This window comes from Lycorma delicatula, chromosome 1, assembly GCF_047948215.1.
Source record: "Lycorma delicatula isolate Av1 chromosome 1, ASM4794821v1, whole genome shotgun sequence".
Lineage (NCBI taxonomy): Eukaryota > Metazoa > Arthropoda > Insecta > Hemiptera > Fulgoridae > Lycorma > Lycorma delicatula.
This window is the reverse complement of record NC_134455.1, coordinates 226,412,711-226,432,166: the sequence shown is the minus strand read 5'-3', so window position 1 is coordinate 226,432,166 and position 19,456 is coordinate 226,412,711. Positions and strand designations below refer to the sequence as shown.

The window sequence follows — 19,456 nt, the reverse complement described above, 5'->3', positions numbered from 1 at the left end:
CAGACTTCCGACGCGTTATCATATTGTCTTGCGGAACCAGGCCAGGTCAGTGAGGTCTTTTAGGCAGTTTGTGACGCCGGTTGGTTCCACCGTGTCTCCGATTGAGCGGTGTACCAGTGTTGCAGTGGAGTTCCAGGATAAGCTAAGCTTTTGGGAAGATGAGGCAGCCTTCGTTAAAAATTTGAGAGGGTTACGTGGCGATGGATCATTGTCCTTGGTGTGATGCTCACTTTCATGATTTTAAAATTATTGTTGTTTTTTTAAGGATTATTGCTTATAACTTGTTTTATTTGGAATGTATTAGTAATGTTGTCTTTTTGTTTTTGGATGTTTTCATCTATGTGTTTTTATTAACACTCCGTAGCTACCGTTTTTAAAGTTCTAATTATTTTTTGTATTTGACTGCATAATTGTTATTATTATTATTATTATTATTATTATTGTGTTTTGAATATTGTATTTTTAATTTATATGTGGGTGGTCTTTTGTGACTTTATGTGATATTGTGTGGCATACAAAGGTTTTGTAACTGTTCTGTTGCACAATTATAAAATAAAAAAAAACAAAAAAAAATTATTATTATTATTATTATTATGTTATATAATAATAAATTATTATTATTATTATTATTATTATTATTATTATTATTATTATTATTATTATTATTATTATTATCATTATTTTTTTTATTTTTTTTACTTCAAAAAAAAATTTAAAAAAAAAAGGTTCACGATTTCAAATTCTAATGGAACTTTCGAATCCAAAGTTTACCGTCTAAGCTTTCCTTTCGGCCATCCTTTCTTGCACCGTTTTTCCATTTTTCGAACGACCTCAACTTCTGACGAAAGTGTGTGAGGCCTCGGACATGGCATCTTCTTTTCTTTCTGATGCCAATGACGTTCGCCGGCTTACACCAGGTGATGAAATCTTCGTTGGTGCTGTTAGCATCGTTGCTATGGAATCTAAACTAGCAAGCGATGCACTTTCGGCGGCTGATGAGCTGGATTCGATCTCTAAGGGAGTGCTAGGTCCAGCTGAAATAGACGCTCTCACCGAAGCTGTTCTTTGAGCTTTTAGAAGCTCTATTGGTACAGTTTGTATATCGTCTGTGCTTTCTCAATAATTACTTGCACCTCCATTCCGGTAGACTCAGATTTTTCCTGTATTCTTGTCACAGTTTCCTTAGCTTTCTTACTCGACGACGGAGTGATCTTTTAGTCTTTAGCAGATAAAACAAGATTTTTATTCATTACGTCAATTGATGGCGTTATAATCGCAGGTTTTGCCAGTTTTTTAGGTTGCGCTGTGTTATGTCAACGGCGTCAGTCCGGGAATGAGCCTTCTCATGTTTACTTGTTCTGTCCGATGAGTCGACTCAATCTTTGAATCAATGATTCTTTCTATTATTGTCGCAAGACTTGGTGCCATCGTATGAAACGACGGCACCACGTAAGCAACTGCTCCACGTTAATTTTAGATGTGGAAGGAGCAGCAGTCGCTTCTGTATATGTAGTCGATGGTCGAGGTATTCTTGAGTTGACAATTTTCTTCGCTTCAGGTTAACTGACTTTTTGAAGCGTTTTAACTTCCTGAATGGCCGTTTCCAATTTATATACTGGGCAGTTCCTTGATCGATAGTTGTGGTACCCTTTACAATTAATGCAGATTGGAGGGTCTTTACATGGATCACCCTAATGCGTTTTCATTCCACATATGCATATTTCCTGCGCTTCACATCTAGCTGCAGTGTGTCCAAAACGTTGACATTTAAAACATCTCATCGGCTGCGGAATGAATGCCCGTACATCAAGTCGATGGATGCCAGCTTGTATCTTTTCAGGAAGATTAGGCCTATTGAATGTTAAAACATGCGAGGCCGAAGGAAGGATCTCACCACTTCTTCTCATAGTGAGAAGAAATGTCCTGTCTATACATTTCCTTACTATTTCTTCTTCTGTACAGTTTAGAAGATCACGGCAAACAACAACTCCTCTGGATGTGTTAAGGGTGCTATATGGTTGGACAGATACCGCAAATTCATCGATCTTCTTCAATGCCTGGACTTTCTGGCTTTGAATGTAGGTGATAGTTTCGACATGCAATCTATTAAAAGTCTTCCGGATTTCCTTGACAAGACCACCAGCACAATTAGCAATCTCTCTGGCGATTAAGAATGGACTAACCTTTTGGAAGTTACCATTCTTTTTCGTAATGACCAAAAATCTTGGTTTGGGAACATTATTTCCAAACAAAGCTCTTCTTAAATCTCTACTGATTTTATCAGCATCTTTTCTCATCTTATCTGACTCTTTGCTTTTTTCCTCTTCGCTTGTGGCGAATTGGCGGTTTCTAAACGAGGTTGTTTACATGCACCCTCTGCCACGTTTGTTTGTTCAAGTTTTTCCATTCGCATTGATCCCTTCTGTAGCAAGGCTAGCCGCCGGGGTACACCCACACTCCAGGGCTACTAACCATGGAAGTCCGATCCGGTACTCCGGTGGAACCGGCATATGTCCTGGCAGAGAGCGGATGCGCAATCTCTGCACTGACTCCAGGCTCCTACTCATCGAAGCTTTCAGAGCTCCCATGCACCGACATACATGGGAACCATTGGTACACACTTGCCATCGCAGGGGACATGTAGACAACGGAAGGGTCTCCGTTACATCTGCAATAAGATTGACCCTGGCCGCCACGTCGCCAGCTTTAAAAATGGTATGTGTCCATTTCCTAATCGTTTAATTGTTCGTATCCTGCAGGTGGCCGAAAAATCCGATCCGTCTGGTGACCTGAAGATGGAAACAGGTCAAAAAAAGTAATACATCGGAGGAATTTACTCGGAGCCCCGTTAGCCAGCTATATTGTACATAAGTACAGCTGTTACCGCCCTGGATGTAGAACGTAGATGTTGTGTTCTGGACGTGGGGATTACCTACCTCAGAGCATTATTATTATTCTCCTCCTCTTGGGCAAGCCCAGTAAAAGCATCCTGGCCGGCCCAAAGGCAAGGAGCAAGAGCTATAACTATTGTTCTGACATGCATTGTATATGGGAACATGAACTATTGAATACTATGGGTGAGATATATGAATGAAAGACAAAATACCAGACATGAAAATTTATGAACTGCCAGATGTTAACAGACATTGTCCCCAGCCTGGAGCACCACCCGATCGTCCGCCTCAATAACAGGCGTTAACTTATCGCTCAAGCTTGTGACGTACCGACGGACCTAGCGGCATGTATCCAGCAACACAGCCTTCTGCACTGGTCTAAACAGATTTGCTGGTACTCCAACGGATCTTAATGAATCATGCAGAGAACGTGGAATCTCTCCCATTGCGCCCAAAACCACCGGGACTACCATTAACCTCTCCTGGTCCCAAATCTCCCTGACTTGATCTGCAAGATCCCTATACTTCACTATTTTTTCCGTGTACTTCACTATGTTGGTGGGCAATGGGATTGTGACATCAATCAGGAAGATGATATTCTCCTGCTTCTTGGTCAGAACGATGTCTGGCCTATTATGCTCCACTGTCCTGGCCGTCAGAACAGTACGATCGTAGTACAGTTTATACCGATCGTCCTCTAACACAGACTAATGAGTATACTTAAAATACGGGACTGAAACGGCAAGGAGATCTAGGTCCAAAGCGAGCTTCTGATAAAGTATGTTCACCACGTTGTTATGTCGGACTGTATATTCCCTTGGAGCTAAAAACTGGCACCCGCTAACGACATGTTCGATGGACTCGTTGGTCGATCCACAAAGATGGCACAGGTCAATGGTTACAGCAGGATCCTTAACGACATGCTTTCTGTAGCTGAGTGTTCTGACGACCCTATCCTGTATAGCAAATACAAGACCCTCCGTCTCAACAAACAACTCGGCATACTCCAGCCAAGCCACAGACGCATCTCAATCAACTGATTCATCCATAAGCGCCGCATACTACCTCCCATGCAATTCCCTCGAACGCCACCTATTCATTACAATGATCTCGGAGAAGGTATCCTCAAGCGGCTGGAATTTCTCATCACTGAGGCGTAGTGGGGTTAAATTATTGTCACTTTTTACCATAAGCCCGTGGAGCAAGCTGGACTGGCTCTTCTCTAGGAAGTATTTCCGGAGATTCAGCAGCTGTTTTGCATGTACCTCCCGCAAATCCACAATGCCTCTTCTTCCTCTTTTCCTGGACAGATGAAACCGCTCGACGGAGCTGCGCGGGTGATGGGAGCGGTGTCGCGTGAACGATACATGCATCATTCTATTAAGCTCTTCAAGGTCTGTCCGCGTCCAATTTATCACGCCAAAGATATAGGAAATCAACGGAACGGCAAATATGTTAATGGCCTTTACCTTATTAGAACCACTCAACTGGGAACTCACGACGGCTCTTACTCTACTCTTGAAGCCAGATGTAAGGATCTCTTTTGCTCGACTTTGGCTAATTCCAATATCCTGCAGGAAACCAAGGTACTTATATGTCTCACCACACTGCATTGCATTCATGAGTCCAGGAGCATCAATCTGCGGCACTTCACACGCCTCATTCTGCGATCATTTTCCTCTCGTCACTTATCAAGACCCTACACTTATCAAGACCAAAACTCATGCATATGACGACACTGAACTTCTAGACTAACTTGACAAGATGCCGGACCCCTTTTTCAGTGTCGGAAATAAGCTTAATATCATCCATATACATGATGTGGCTAAAACTGTACTGCCCAAGAGCAAAACCCTTCTTGGACTTCTGTAAAATGAAAGACAGAGGGTTCAACGCTAAGCAAGACCATAGAGCTCTCAAGGAATCGCCCTGAAAAATGCCTCGGTTGATCTGTGTTACTCCGACCTTAACGGGGTTCTTATCTGGAATAGACAACAAAAGATTTGTGCACCACTTACCCATAACGACACTTAGGCACTCAACGACAACGGGATCGACTTTGTAGAGACGTAAGACCTCTATCAACCAGGAGTGTGGAACCGAGTCAAAGGCCTTCTTGTAGTCTATATAACCAGTATATAGGCTGCCCCGACTCTTCTTTGCCGTTACAGAGATAACGATATCAATCACTAGCTGCTCTTTGCAGCCCCTACTACCCTGACGACACCCTTTCTGCTCCTCAGCTAAGATCTGATGCCTCTCAAGATGCTTATTGATTTTGGCAGTGAGAACAGAAGTAAAAAGCTTATATATTGTAGGGAGACAGGTAATAGGTCTGTACTTGGACGGGTCTGCCTTCGCAGTAGAAGATTTCGGGATCAGATAGGTCATCCCCTGGGTAAAAAAGGTCGGCATTAGACTTGCATCTCGTAAGATGGCAGAGTAAAATTCTACAAGACGCCTGTGAACAGAAGAAAAGCGCTTGTACCAAAAGTTATGCACTCCATCAATCCCAGGCGCCTTCCAATTATGGGTTTTCCTAATTGCCTCCTGTACATCTTCTACAGTGATTTAATGATCTACCATTGTCTGGACTCTATCAACTCGTTTTCGTTCCTCACGAATCCACCTTGCCCCACTGTTATGCTGTGAGGAACACGACCAAAGCGGGTCGTGTTCCAATAACCCAAGACCTCCTCACTAGTAGGGGACGCGTTCGCCTGAGGTTGTTGCTGAGGTGAAACCTGCAACCGCTTATACAGCTCCTTTTGATTGGTACGGAACAAGTGAGCTTGTTCCCGGCGCATGTTACTCTGCCGATACCGCCGCAGCCGACATGACAGTACCATCAATCGTTGCTTTAACAAATCCAGGACTTCATGTCCGGTGGTGTTTTCCGGGTTCTCATATGTTCGGATTTTCGACTCCGCCGCCGATCGGATCCTTCCACTGGGGTTAGCAGATGTTAAGAAACTGGACAAACGATCAATCTCTTTACTCAGCTTATTGACTTTCCTACACAGTCTCTCCTCCCAAGGTGGACACTGGGGACTCTTACGCATTGCAGGAGCGACGATTCGCTAGCCATTCGCTTTGACTGCCGTAATCGCACCGATGTACACTAACTCATGGAGCTCAGTTATGGAGGGTACTAATCTTACTTTTTCTTCAAGAATCTCATTAATAAGGCTCACTATGTTCCTCGTTCCGCAATTAACCCTCAGCCTTGGTATACGCTGTCTGGCCGACGGATCCATACCACCATACAGCATCTCGTTCTCAGCAAATTGATCGGAGAGGGGATTGTCAGTTCTTATCGTTTCTTCTACAGCACTTTCATCTGAAGATGGGCTGGACAACAACCCTAACTCCCTAGAAACATCAGCTCGGATTAACGCCACCACATCCGCAGGAACACTATTAGACTTAAAAAGGGATCTGCGCTGATCCAGGATGTTTTGGACAGACTTACATCGTAGCTCAGGGAACTTCTCAACCATCGCTTGGTGCAGCGGAACACTATACGGTTTCATGTCCGATTCCATTTTTGTTATAGTTAGGTAGGTACGGTAAAGGAAGGCATTATGTTCATCTGTCCATTTAAACCGCCTCCTACCCCGGGATTCTACAGCACTGGGTGACTGAACTTCAGCCACAACAGAAGTACAAAAGACGTTCCAGACCTTGTGGTACCATTAGGTGAGGCGCCGCCACTCGCTCCAGCACTCCCCACCCCAGATTGAACATCCCGACGGCTCCGAAGAGTGCCAGCCCGCAACACCCTACCGCCCCAGTATTTATTCACATCGTTGTACTCCATTAATTTTCAAAACAAATGGGTAACAGGATAAGCTCCTGCGGGCAAGGCTCCGACACCTCTTGAAACGGCCGTCCCTAACATGGGAAACAGACGCCGACCAAACGCCGCCCAATCTGGAACAGACGTGTTGGATTTAAAGTACCTGTTATGGTCCGCAGGTAGGCCTTTGAAGAACACCACCTGCCCTGTATATCTACAGGGCCTTCCTCTATCCGCCACCTTGAGGACACGCCCAGTAAGGGGACAGAATCGATACAAAAGTAAAATAATATTCGTTTAAAGTAAAATATCGAATTCGTTTAAAGTTCCTATTAATCTTTGAATAAGGGCCTAATTATTTTAATATCACCAACCACTGGCCCAGAGGGTGGAAAAAATGGGGTTTCGAAGACCAAAAAATAATGTCTCCCTTAATAGGCACAGTATCGAATGTGTTTAAGTGGTCGTTAGTCCTCTAAATATCACCTAAAACCTTTGACTGAAACAATTTTAGATATGAACTATCCTTAAGGCAAGGATGACCAAAATGTTGCTGGAATTGTAAGAAGATGGGGCTTCTCGTATGCTAAACATGTGAAACTTTCTTTACATGCAACCATTGTCTTATTGAGTAAATTTGAAGTTTTTATTAACTTTAAGGTGGAAATCTTTTTTATCCCCTACCTAACACCGATGAGATCTATCTCTACCTTCCGGCGTGCCGAAAGGGATTTTTTTAACCTCCGGGACCACCGTTAGGTATTGCTTCAATGGATGAAATGAATGATTTGTAGTCTGTGAAAATGCCATGCTTGACCGGGATTTGTATTTAGGTATTGATAACGTAACCACACAAATTATACGTAAAAAAAAAAAAATTAAAATTTATCAACTTTCATATTCAGATTATTTATACAATTACTATTGATTTTTTTTTTTTTTTTTTTTATTACGGCTATGCCACTTGATAGAATTACGAAATGCGGCTTTAAAAGATTCCTTGTATTTTGCTCAATGTGCTAAATACTTGTATGTGGAAAAAAAGCCAGTGAAAAAAAAATCAATGCATACTCGACATTTTTTCCATTATGTAAATTTTATCGGTTCACTTGCAAGTAGTAACAGAAATCTCCTTTAGACTAACTTATGATTAGGTTATGCTGTAGAAATATCTAGAATTACGTACAAAAGAGGAGGCAGATTTTTTTTTTAATATTTAAAATATATTCCAGTAATCCAATGTTACACAATATTTCTATGTTTGCTTTCATTATATTTCGATATTAATTACAACGAATGACTGCTGTTGTTAATAGTTCGATATATAGCAAACAATATAATACATATTATATAATTTATTAGGATAATATTTGTATCATTATTCTAGCATTGGTATTCATTTTTATGTTTTGTTGATTTTGTGTGTCGCGTAATATCCTTTATTCTATTGTTTAGTTAATGGCGGTGATATACTTTCGTCGTTTGTAAACAGGTGGTATAGAGCATTTACTTGTGACGTGAATTAAACAATTGCTATCACAAGTTGTACACGCGCGTGGCGACCGCAACTGTCTCACGGTGGGTGTCTTCCCTTACCGGGTCATGATTTACACAAATTCCCTCGGTGACTTACAGTAATTATCTTTTTCAAAAACATTTAATAATATGATAATTATAAAATCAGACTTAAATTTCGTAAAATTTTGCTTAATTCTAGCTTTTTGTGGTCGGTCAGTTGAAGTACAACATAATCGTATCATAGTAGTACTGTATTTCTACGCTACTAACCGAAGAGAAATTGTGCAGTTGATTTAAATGTTATGGGTAGTTGTACACATAAAGACAAATTTTTAAATGAAAATTAAACATATAAGTACTCAAATTTAATTAGAGTTAATTATTCATATTTGACTAATGCTTTTTCTCTTTTGTTCCTGTTGGTTACTTTTGTAGAGATTTCTGTTATTCCAAACATTATTTTTTTATTATGAAAAACCAATAAAATTTTAATCAAATTTTAGATACTAGAAATATTTTATTATGTTCGTTTTATTGATTAGACACATTAAAGGAAAAAAGTCACTTCTGAGGAAGCAGATATCTCTGAGAAAGTATCTGACGGGGACAAAATAAAGCAGAAAGTTATCAAACTTTAAAAAATTAATATATTCTACTGCTAGGGTGCAATCTGTTAAATCATAATTCCATACAGACTTACTAGAGAGAGTGGGGAATGAAGTAGTTTCCCTTTACGTATTGGAGTGATAATGATGAGATTTAATTCGCATTTATTAAATCTGAACACCTTAGTCCATGGTCATATTTCACAAAATCATTATTGATTACAGAACTATAGATCTCTGAATTTATTTGTCATTACTAATTCAAAAATCACGACTACAACAAAGACTAAGACAAATAAAGATTGCTACAATAACTCGTGTACAGTTATTTATAACAAAACGAATTTTATCATTTCTTTTTAATAACTTTATAATTATTTTAAAAAGATACACACCTTAGAATTTAGATATTTTTACAAAGTAAAGTATTAGAGAAAACTGTGTAGAATAACTATTAAAATCTAACGTTAACAATTATTCATTCCTTTTAGTTTATTTTGATGTAAATTTTGTTTGCCGTCGTGGAAAAATGTCCTCTTATCGAAAAAAAATAAGGTCAGTTTATTTCATTTTTTAATTCGGTAAGTGAAAATTCCCACTTGGAATATCAGCTAAAATAAAATCTCTAACGAAAGATTTCTTTGTCTCTTTTTCTTTATCATATGAAATATCAGTTTGTTTGGTGTTATAACCAAATGGCCGTAGGCAACCTAACAGTAACAATTTCCTCTTGAATATTTTACAGTCGACCTCAGTGTAATTAATGAAATTCACAACTTCATAATGTGGATCTCTCTCTTTTTCTGTTTTAGCCTCCGGAACCACCGTAAGATATTACTTCAAAGAATGAATGAGTTTGATATGTATGAATGTAAATAAAGGGTAGTCTTGTACAGTCTCAGGTCGACCATTCCTGAAATCTGTGGTTAATTGAAACCCATTACCAAAGAACACCGGTATCCACGGTGTTAAAAAAGATTAAAGTTAACAAAGATTACAGTCAGAAAAGAGTAATGCGTAGATTTGATTTAGAAGTAATTTAGAAGCACACTTTTTCAACTGAACGAGCTTCATTCTTCTACCTAAGCCCAACAGGACGTAGTGTAAAACTTTTTTTTTATTCAACAATAGTATTATTAACTCATTCAATGATAGCAGTAGTTTATGCTTACAGTCCTCATTTACCGTATTAACTTTCTGTAATATGACAACGATAATTGCAGGTTATGTAATAAATATTTATCGTAGATAATTCTGTATTTTGCATTATGAAATTACTGTAATAATACAGGCAAAAACACAATAATACTCTTTTTTTGAAAATGTTCATTAAAATTGCACAATTTTGATGATATTAACTGACTGTCTTTTATTCAGACAGGATTCGCTCAACGTATTTATCGTTTTTCAAGGTACCATATTTTCATTGTCATGATGTTTATTAAATGGATTTTTTTTTATCATATGAAATATCAGTCTATTTAGCGTACAAAAACGGTCGTAGAAAAAATGACAAGAGGGACAATTTCCTCTTCAGTATTTCACAGCTGGCCTCAAAGAAATCTATTTAGGTCTACTTTTGATGAACTTACAATTAGAGAGTTATAACCCATCGACACTGCGAAAAAGAAACAATCTATCACAAGATTACTCAAACCGTATATTTGATTTTTACTTAAACTAAAAGAAAAAACAGAAAATACGAACATTAACGAAGAAATGAAATCAGAAAATTAGTAATAGATATATTATTAATTTTCTGATTAATAAGTCTCTTATTCAAATCACGCAACCATAAAAATAGAAACCTTTCGACTGTAATTATAAAGGAAATTTCTTAAAATGTTTCTGGTTTTGTCTTTTAAAAGAAGAAATACAAATTTTAGGATGAAACTACGTCTAATAGTAGTTCAAGTGATTTTTCCAAATCACAGGACATAAGAAAATGGAAGTATATTTCCAACTTTTAAAGGCATGCGTGAATAAGTTAAAGTTCAGCCATGAATATGCTGGTTTGGCGAGACAGTCCAAACGTGTAAACAATTTTGCCGCCCACAAACTGATATCCAGCCGATTAGGTGTGTTTAAATCAAAATGCGCTAATTAGAATAAATGAATTCATCTGAGTCCAGGTATTTCAAAAACTCTTGTTGGAGTATATGAATTAAGAGTCAAAACTTTGAAAATATACCCTGCGTTCACAATCTCTTAGGAGCACGACACTAAGCTCCATTTCCATTAAAAAAAATTATTAACAGGATATTGAAGCGGTTACTAATATACATATATGTAATACTGTTAAATAGAGAGTTTGCAATTTCTGAAATATTTAATCCTCGACTTGTATTTTTCAAAAAAAATACCTTAAGCATGTTATGTGTTGGGATGATGTTTTTTTTTTCTTTATGATTAAAAATAATTTAGTTTATATTATTTTTTCTTAAATTAGAAAATTTTTTATGGATTAAGTCTATGATAATTTGAACCCAGAAGATTTAATCCAACTCTATATGAGAAAATGGAATTTTGACCTATGCAGTCGACAACTGAAGTGTAGAACGATGTCTCCTTAAGTTTTTAATTACTATGGAATCATATATCTTGGCGCTCCTTCAAAAAGTGGATTTTTTTAAGGTTATCTTATCACACATATTTAATAAATTAAAAATTTATAATATATTCATGCGGATATATTCTTATATGCAAATCGTATCTTCGGTATAAAATGTCATTTTTTTATTAAAAAAGTAATAAACAGTGTCTACCCACATCAACCAGACTATAGAACTATGTATTTTAACCAAAAACTGCCCGATAATTTGGCCTATGAAAAAGAGCTTTACTTTCTCCTATTGCCATTTTTAATATTTTCCATTGTCTCATATAAAATATCTTCCTATCAATTTATGAAAATTAAATTAAAAACTTTTCTTTTACAAAACCAACATTATTCTGTTGATATTTTTAAATAAATTATGTGTGTATATATATATATATATATATATATATATATATATATATATATATATATATATATATATATATATATATATATATATATATATATATATATATATAAAATTCTAATTTCCTGTATGTTTGTTCAAGTTGTACAAATAATTTGTACTCAGTTTTGATTAAAAGCAGCTACTAATGTATAATTATACACAAATTTGGTAAAAAAGGACCTTATTTATTTAAAATCATCAACCCTTATAGAAAGAATAATTGACGGGTTTATCATAATTAATAATGTAAAACTTACGAAAACACCTTATCTTGAATAGTGGACAACTACTACACAGACTTGAAAGCTGAATACTGACGAATCCCGCTACAAAGCAGCATATGGCTCTGTATGATCCACTTACCTAAGATATTTATTATACCTCTTCATTAGGTCGAATTATAAAATTAAAGAATCAAATGGAAAGGTCGTAGTCGAAAAAGACAGATTAAATAAACCTATGATTTATTTATAAAATTCGAATCTGTACGAGTAGTTTAACTGATAACTCTTTCAAAAATAACATTTGGATTCTTAGAATGTTTGATAAAAACTCCCTTGACAATAAAGAATCTCCTCCAAGAAAGAAATTCTGATTGATTTCTCCTCTATTTCAAATGCTTTATATATATTTTTTAACATTATGAAAGTGGAACAGACAGTAAATTTTACTGTCTAAAAAATAATGTCTAAATAAATAAAAAGGTTTTAGTAAATAAAAAATTAATGTATCGTTTCAATTGCAAAAGCATATGACGCAGACTGTATCTACTGACTAGGGAAAAAATAAATAATTTTTTTTAATAAATAAAATTTAAAAGAAACACTGAATTTTTTAAACGCATTTATTAAAATTTATACTTTAGTTGACATTTATAGTCGTATCTAGTTACCTAATTACCTCTGGGTACTAAATTTGAAGTAAATATGTGCAGATTCTATCCTCTACTGATCTCAATACATGAATTTGAACATAAAAATAAATTATAATTAAATAAATAATATTAATTAGAGTATCACTATTAACATAACAATAATAAATGTTCGATGAATTTGAAGGTAATAATTACAAAAATTCAGAAATTTATTAAATTTAGAATTAATGTCCAGAGCTGTTCACAGTATATGATAAAAACGGGGAAGGGGGAATATCCTGTTTATTCTGAAAAATCTGACTTTCATGCAAAAGAATTGATGCAAATATTACATTGAGTTGAAGTTAGAATGAACATACGAAACGTTGCTTAACGTATAGAATATCGTTCCGCAAGCTGAACGATAGAAGAATATATTTTTTCATATGTGTTAACGCGTGTTTGGTAGTCAATTTATTATAAACGTTCAAAGTCATTAGAAAATATGTAAAGAGACTAAAATTACTTCGGCCGTGCCCTTTATTTTCATGTATTTTAAATTAAAATAATAATAATAAAACTTCTGAAAAGATAACAAAAATATTTTTAAAAATAGTTACAATTTTTAGAATAAATTTACAAAAGGTGAAATCATAAAAAGAAAAGTGATTTTTTTAGTTAATTATAAAAAAAGATTTTCTCTAATTTTTCATTTTAATGAGTGAACTAGAAATTTTTAGCTCGTCAGCAAAATAGAATGCCGAATAGCAGATCAATTGAAGACTTTTTTTATTTTTATTTTAGGAATTAAATTTAAAGAAAAACTGCACCAAAAAATTTTGAAAGTTATGGCATTGAAATCTGAGTTTATTTCTAAGGAGTTCGAAAATATTCATCCTGTATTGATTAACCGGCATGTCTCCTGCCACCATCCCATTCGGTCGCCCTAGAGCATACGACCAAATGTCCGTGCCAAAAACGGCTACTGTGCCTCAAAAACAGTTTAGCGACCAATAATCTAATAGCTTCTAGTGAGCTTATCTAATAGCGTGAGCAGACTAAGCGAGATGCTATACACCACCTGCTTACGTGTTCCAACCGCTCACTTGTCATACAATAAAACTAAACCGGGAAGGCGCACCCCTTGTGATTATATTAAAAAGACAGTAATTTCCTGTCACGCCTCGGTCGCTGAATGCCAGCTACTACCTTCCCACCAATTAAAGCGCTTGGAACTTTATTTGGCTGGTGGCCAGCCATTATCTCTGGATTAGCTTCCCACAGCAGCACGGTAGGAGTCATTATACTTTACCCTTAACTAATCTACCGATGACGGTTGAACAACGCAACCTCATCAAGGAACTCCCACAGGGTCCGACAATTCGGCTCTCGCCACACCGACTCGCCGTTTATGAGCGGCCAATTTTCCCCTTGACCTCTCAGTTCCAGGCTGCCCGGTCTCTGACCCCCCAAGAGTAGGGCAGTCAAACATCATATGCTCATTTGACTGGATCTCCCCGCAGACTCACAGCTCATCAGCTGCCAGGCTGAACCGAAACAAATATTGTTTTAAATTTACATGGTTGGAGAGCACTCGGGCTCCCGTTGCCCTTAAAAACGAAAGAGAGGCATACAATCCCCCCAGATTCTGTATAAATCTATACAAGGACCTTCCCTTAGTCGTGGCGTGCCATTATTGCTGCCATGCTTCCATCGCAAGGCTGTAAAGTCTCCTCCGAAGGCGGGAGATGGGCAACTGTCGAAATTTCGAACCGGTGCATTGAGATCACCGTTCCGCTCAGATACTGGCCCGGCTCGAAACCGCATTCCAAATACCTCGGCCTCCCTGCCTTTTCGCAACTTCCACATGGCCGCCCAAACTTTCACCACTAAATCGATTGGGAGAGCCTTTCCCAATACAGTAGTAGCCTCGTAGAAGGTTGTTTTAAAAGCACCAATACATACAATTAAGGCTCTGCGCTGGGCACTCCTTAAATTTTGAATAAGTGCTCGATTTCTATCCAACCTATGCGCCCAAACGGACGCCGCGTAAGAGGTCATACGTTCGAAGACACCTTGGTACACCATATACAAATGACGGCCCGACAGTCCGTAATCCTTTCGATGAAGCTTGTGCATCACAGAGACGGTGTCCGCCGCTATTTGCCTAATGTGGTTGCTAAACAGCAACTTCTCATCAAACAAAACACCTAGGTACTTATGAACTCGAACTCGACTGATTATACAGCCTTTATACTTAATACAGGGGTTACGACTGTCTGATAATTTGCCTGCACCTTTGAGAAGCATAAACTTCGTCTTGGTCACAGAAATCCTTAAATTTTGAATGTCCATCCAGCCGTAACAGGAGACAGTCATCAGCGAAAGCCTGAGCCGTGACCCCTTTCGGAAATTCAGTCTTAAAAATCCATCGAATACCAGGTTCCACAGCAAGGGACCGAGAACGGAGCCCTGTGGGCTTCCCCTGTTGACGGAATTTTTCACAACTAGGTGCGCATCCCTAAACAGAGCCGTGCGATCCGACAAGTTGTCACGCACTACGGCCTGAAGGGCTACAGGAACATTGCGGCGTTCCAACTCATAGAGGATAGAATTCCAACACAAGGAAGGAAATGTCAATAATGTCTATGTCAATAAAAATTGCCAAAACATATTTACAGTCGGCGCTTTCCACCTCGGCAAGAGCATTTAAGATGCAATCATCGGTGCCAATCCCTTTCATGAAGCCATACTGGCCTCGAATTAGAAATGAGCTCGATGCTTTCCCACAGCCGTTCCACAACCAGCCTTTCAAGCAACTTGCCGATTACCGGCAAGAGGCAGATGGGTCGATAACGGCTGATCTCACTCGGATCCTTTCCTGATATTTTAAGAGCACCCTCACCAAAGCCACCTTCCAACAAGTCGGAAAGCAACCTCAGTTTAGGCACCTCGAGAACAGTCTGCCAAGCGGCTCTCTTATGACAGGCAGCAGATGATAGAAAATCTCCGGGTCACGTTGGTCAATCCCCGGTGCCTTTCTCAGTGCCATTCGATAAACCACTCGGTCTATATCTACGGGTTCCACAGCCCGTACGCCAAGGAATGGTGTCTCACCTGCCCTAATGCCGACTTCTGCTTCACCCTACGGATATATATATTCATTCTGTAGATAGTAACTGAAAATTGATGTGAAAATTCCATTGATCATATATAAGACAGAAATATACATTTATAAAATCGCTTTATTTTGCCTGCATTTTGACTACACCCAAAGAGTCATGAATGTTACAAAAATTTTCAAGATTACATTTAATTCCGATTATATTGTTACATATACTTGCCGAACATGGACAGTAATCAGCCTGGGAGTGCTTATACCTTTTCTGTTGGTTATTCTATTGCCCTAAAATAAAAATTTTTAAATACAGAGTACTGACAAATAAAAGAAATATTAAATTTTGAAGAAATCGATGTAATGACTTTCGTGATCCAGTTCTCTACGTTAAGAATAAAAGTTGGACATTAATTTGACATTTATTAGGGTCAAGAAGACCTATTTTAGTTTCGGTTTAATCCACTTAAGGCGGATAGTTGAGTAAACTGTAAAAATGATTCTTGCGCACGCTTGAAAAACTGTTCTTTTTGTAAATTAAAAAGCTACATCGAAGATAAAAACAAAAACTTTCTTTCTTGGTAGCTTGTCAGAACGTTAGAAGATGCAGATGGATTGAAAGTTATGCAGCTAAGCATTTCGTTAAAAGTATACATGACAAACGTGGACAGTAATCAGCCTGGAAGTGCTTATACCTTTTCTACTGTTTATTCGATTGTTCTAAAATAAAATTTTAAAATAACACAGTACTGACAAGTAAAAGAAATATTAAATTTTGAAGAAATCGGTGAAAATATTGCATTTCTTAGAAGGTAATTTAAAAGAAAGGTTTCATTCTTTGTGATGAGTCGGTTTTAGTTCGGTTCGGTTTTAGTGTTTTATTTTATGGCTTATTTCTGCGATATTAAATTATTTACCCTAAACGATTACCGTAATCAGAATAAATAAATTATTTTTATGCCTAGGAATTGGAACTTTTAATATTTTAATAAAAAGATATGTACTACACAATTCCCCTTCACCGCAAAAATTTTGGGATGACGGTGAGTTAGTGTTATCAAACAAAAATGTGTATTTACGGTATATTAATATTGTCCAAACTCAAATATATCATTTTCGTTAATAAAGCTCTAAGACTAAGTAAAACCACAGCTATTAATATTTAATTCTAACTAAAAGTAATTTGGTTTCATATGAAATTGAAAGAAAAGTACTCCATCAAACAGATCTCGTATGATACCAGATAAAATATTGTTTCTTATAATTAGCCCAACCGGCAGGCTACCTTCATTTTAAAGAAAAATTAAATTCCTAAGTATGACAAACAATACTTTCAAACTAGTTACAAAATAATATGTTCACCTAATAATAAATAATATTGTCCTTACCAAGAATAACGCCAGTTATTTTGAATTTTCTCTTCGCTCGCTCCGGCAAGCGAACGAAAGAAAATTGTAAGAAAGAATCTTTTACTTCAGAATTCAGTCAGAAAGTTTTAAAACACACAGCCGTAAAAATATGAGTAAAGTCTAATCTTAAATCGGTTCATCAGTTGGAACATAAATAAATTTTCGAAGGTGTCAAGTATAACGAATATGAAACAATGATTTTTTTATTTGTAAATTATAATATAAAAAATAAATAACTAATAAAAGGAATTTTTTGAAGTAGTTTACTACAAAATAAATTTCTCGTATAAACATTTTAAATTAATCTATAGATGAAAATTATGAAAAAAATTTATTTATAAAATTAAAGGAAAAAATTAATTACTGATTAATACATTCTTTTTACGGGTAGTGATATCGATAAAATTCTAATTCTTTTTAAAACTAGTGCGAACGTGAAGATAAATCAAAACTCGGACGGATTATCCTCTGTCATAAATTACAGGTAACTAGGAAACAAATAAAAAGAATATTACGAAGTTCTTTCAGAAATTCTTCGTGTTCTTAGTGTTTCCAAAGATATTATTTGAAATAATAGTTTACAAATTTTCAAAGGTTACTTTATATACTAGATAAATTTATTTAATAAGAAATAAATAGTTAATTACCTGTAAAGTAAAATAATGATATAAACAAAATAAGTGTTCCGATGTAGCTTTCCATATTAAATTGATTTCTAGTCGGTGTGTTCAGTTACAGGCTAACAACTCATCTCGATCATCCGCTACCGAACGGGAGTAGATAACGTGAATATATCACTGGCTAATTGGAGGGGACATAAGTGAATAGGCCCCTCCACGAAATACTCTACAGCTTTTATCCCGATAATTTCGTTTAGATTATTAATTAGATATTAATTCATACCCAGGTTGGCAAATGTTTACGTCAACCGAACGTAAATTTGCTAACCATTGAATACGTTCAGAAGATGAAGGTGAAACATATACGATGTTAAATAACTGACTCATTAATTAAAAATTAGATCGGTCAGTATACACTTATTAAAAAAAGTAATTCATAATCCATTTTTAAATGGATTATGAATAATGGATAAATGATTAATGGAATATGGATTCATAAACCATATTTTTTCTGTCACGAAATAATTAAAAAATTAGTTATGCGGTAAAATCGTAATAGCCAAATACAACAATGTGACACGTCCATTTATATCCGATCGAAATATAGTAAAAAATCAGTAATAACGTAGGATCAGTACCTATGTACATACAATAATACGTCACAAAAAGGATTATCGCAAAACCTGTTCTTACTTTAAAAACTATTAGCAGAAAATTGTTGCAATACAAAACAATAAAACAGAATCATAATTTGATAATATTTTAATAATAAAATTACATTAAATTTATAAGTAATTTTAGTATTAAATAGTCTTTATTTCATAGATATAAAACTCAATTTTTATATCAGACAAAGAAAAAACTTATAAAAAATATTGTGATATAGAAAATAACAAATATTCCAGAATAAAAAATATTGAATACTTCTTCCAAATCTGTATTTGTAGAATCGTTTACCCTCTTTTTTCATAAACAATAATTGTTCGCCCATATTAGAATAGCACGGTCGTTTTTGTAAGGACTAATGACCTCGATATTATTGTCCGAATAAAAACAAGAATGTAGTACTAGAGATCAACGAAAATTAATTTTTTAATTCTATTCAACGACAAAAAAGTCGTGGATAACGATAAAAGTACACAAAAAAAAACTGTAAGTGAAATTGTAAGTGTACCAAGTACAGCTAAGGAGTAGTAAAGAAACCACATAAACAGGAAAAAAGCAAAATAAGTTGCATGTAAAAATCTATCGCACAAAATAAATGAATAAAGAAAGCCATAAAACAAGTATAAAGAAAAACAAGAAATATTTAATGAAATATAAAAAATAATAAGTAATAGTTTTATTTACAAACCGTAAACGGTGTATAAAAAAGGTTCGTCCGATGTTTTGAAACTGCGTTTCAAACATCTTGTAACTGCGTTACAAGAAAAGTAGTTTCTGTAAACGTAGGTCTGGAAATGTATTTTTATTTATTCCTCTCTCCATCATTTTATGTTTTCTAAAGAGAAATGTATCTGCAAAACGTATTGAGCTATTTAAATGAAATTAAAATTTTTAATTGAAGTTTTTGATTAAAAATATTAAGTTTATATTACTTATGAAGTTGTTAGGAGTACAAAGAAGCGTAAGCGG

The 19,456-nt window shown here is 36.0% G+C and overlaps 1 protein-coding gene across 2 annotated transcripts in view; it reads right to left on the bottom strand.

Moving 5' to 3' along the window:
- Positions 1-18,008, bottom strand: part of LOC142329366 (trypsin-like) — a 40,374-nt gene extending 22,366 nt beyond the window's left edge. For both annotated transcript variants that reach the window (XM_075373888.1, XM_075373897.1), the window contains exon 1: positions 17,849-18,008. In XM_075373888.1, the coding sequence (XP_075230003.1) occupies positions 17,849-17,903 (55 nt within the window). In that variant the 5' untranslated portion in view covers positions 17,904-18,008. The remainder of the gene's footprint in view (positions 1-17,848) is intronic.
- Positions 18,009-19,456: the final 1,448 nt, after the last annotated feature.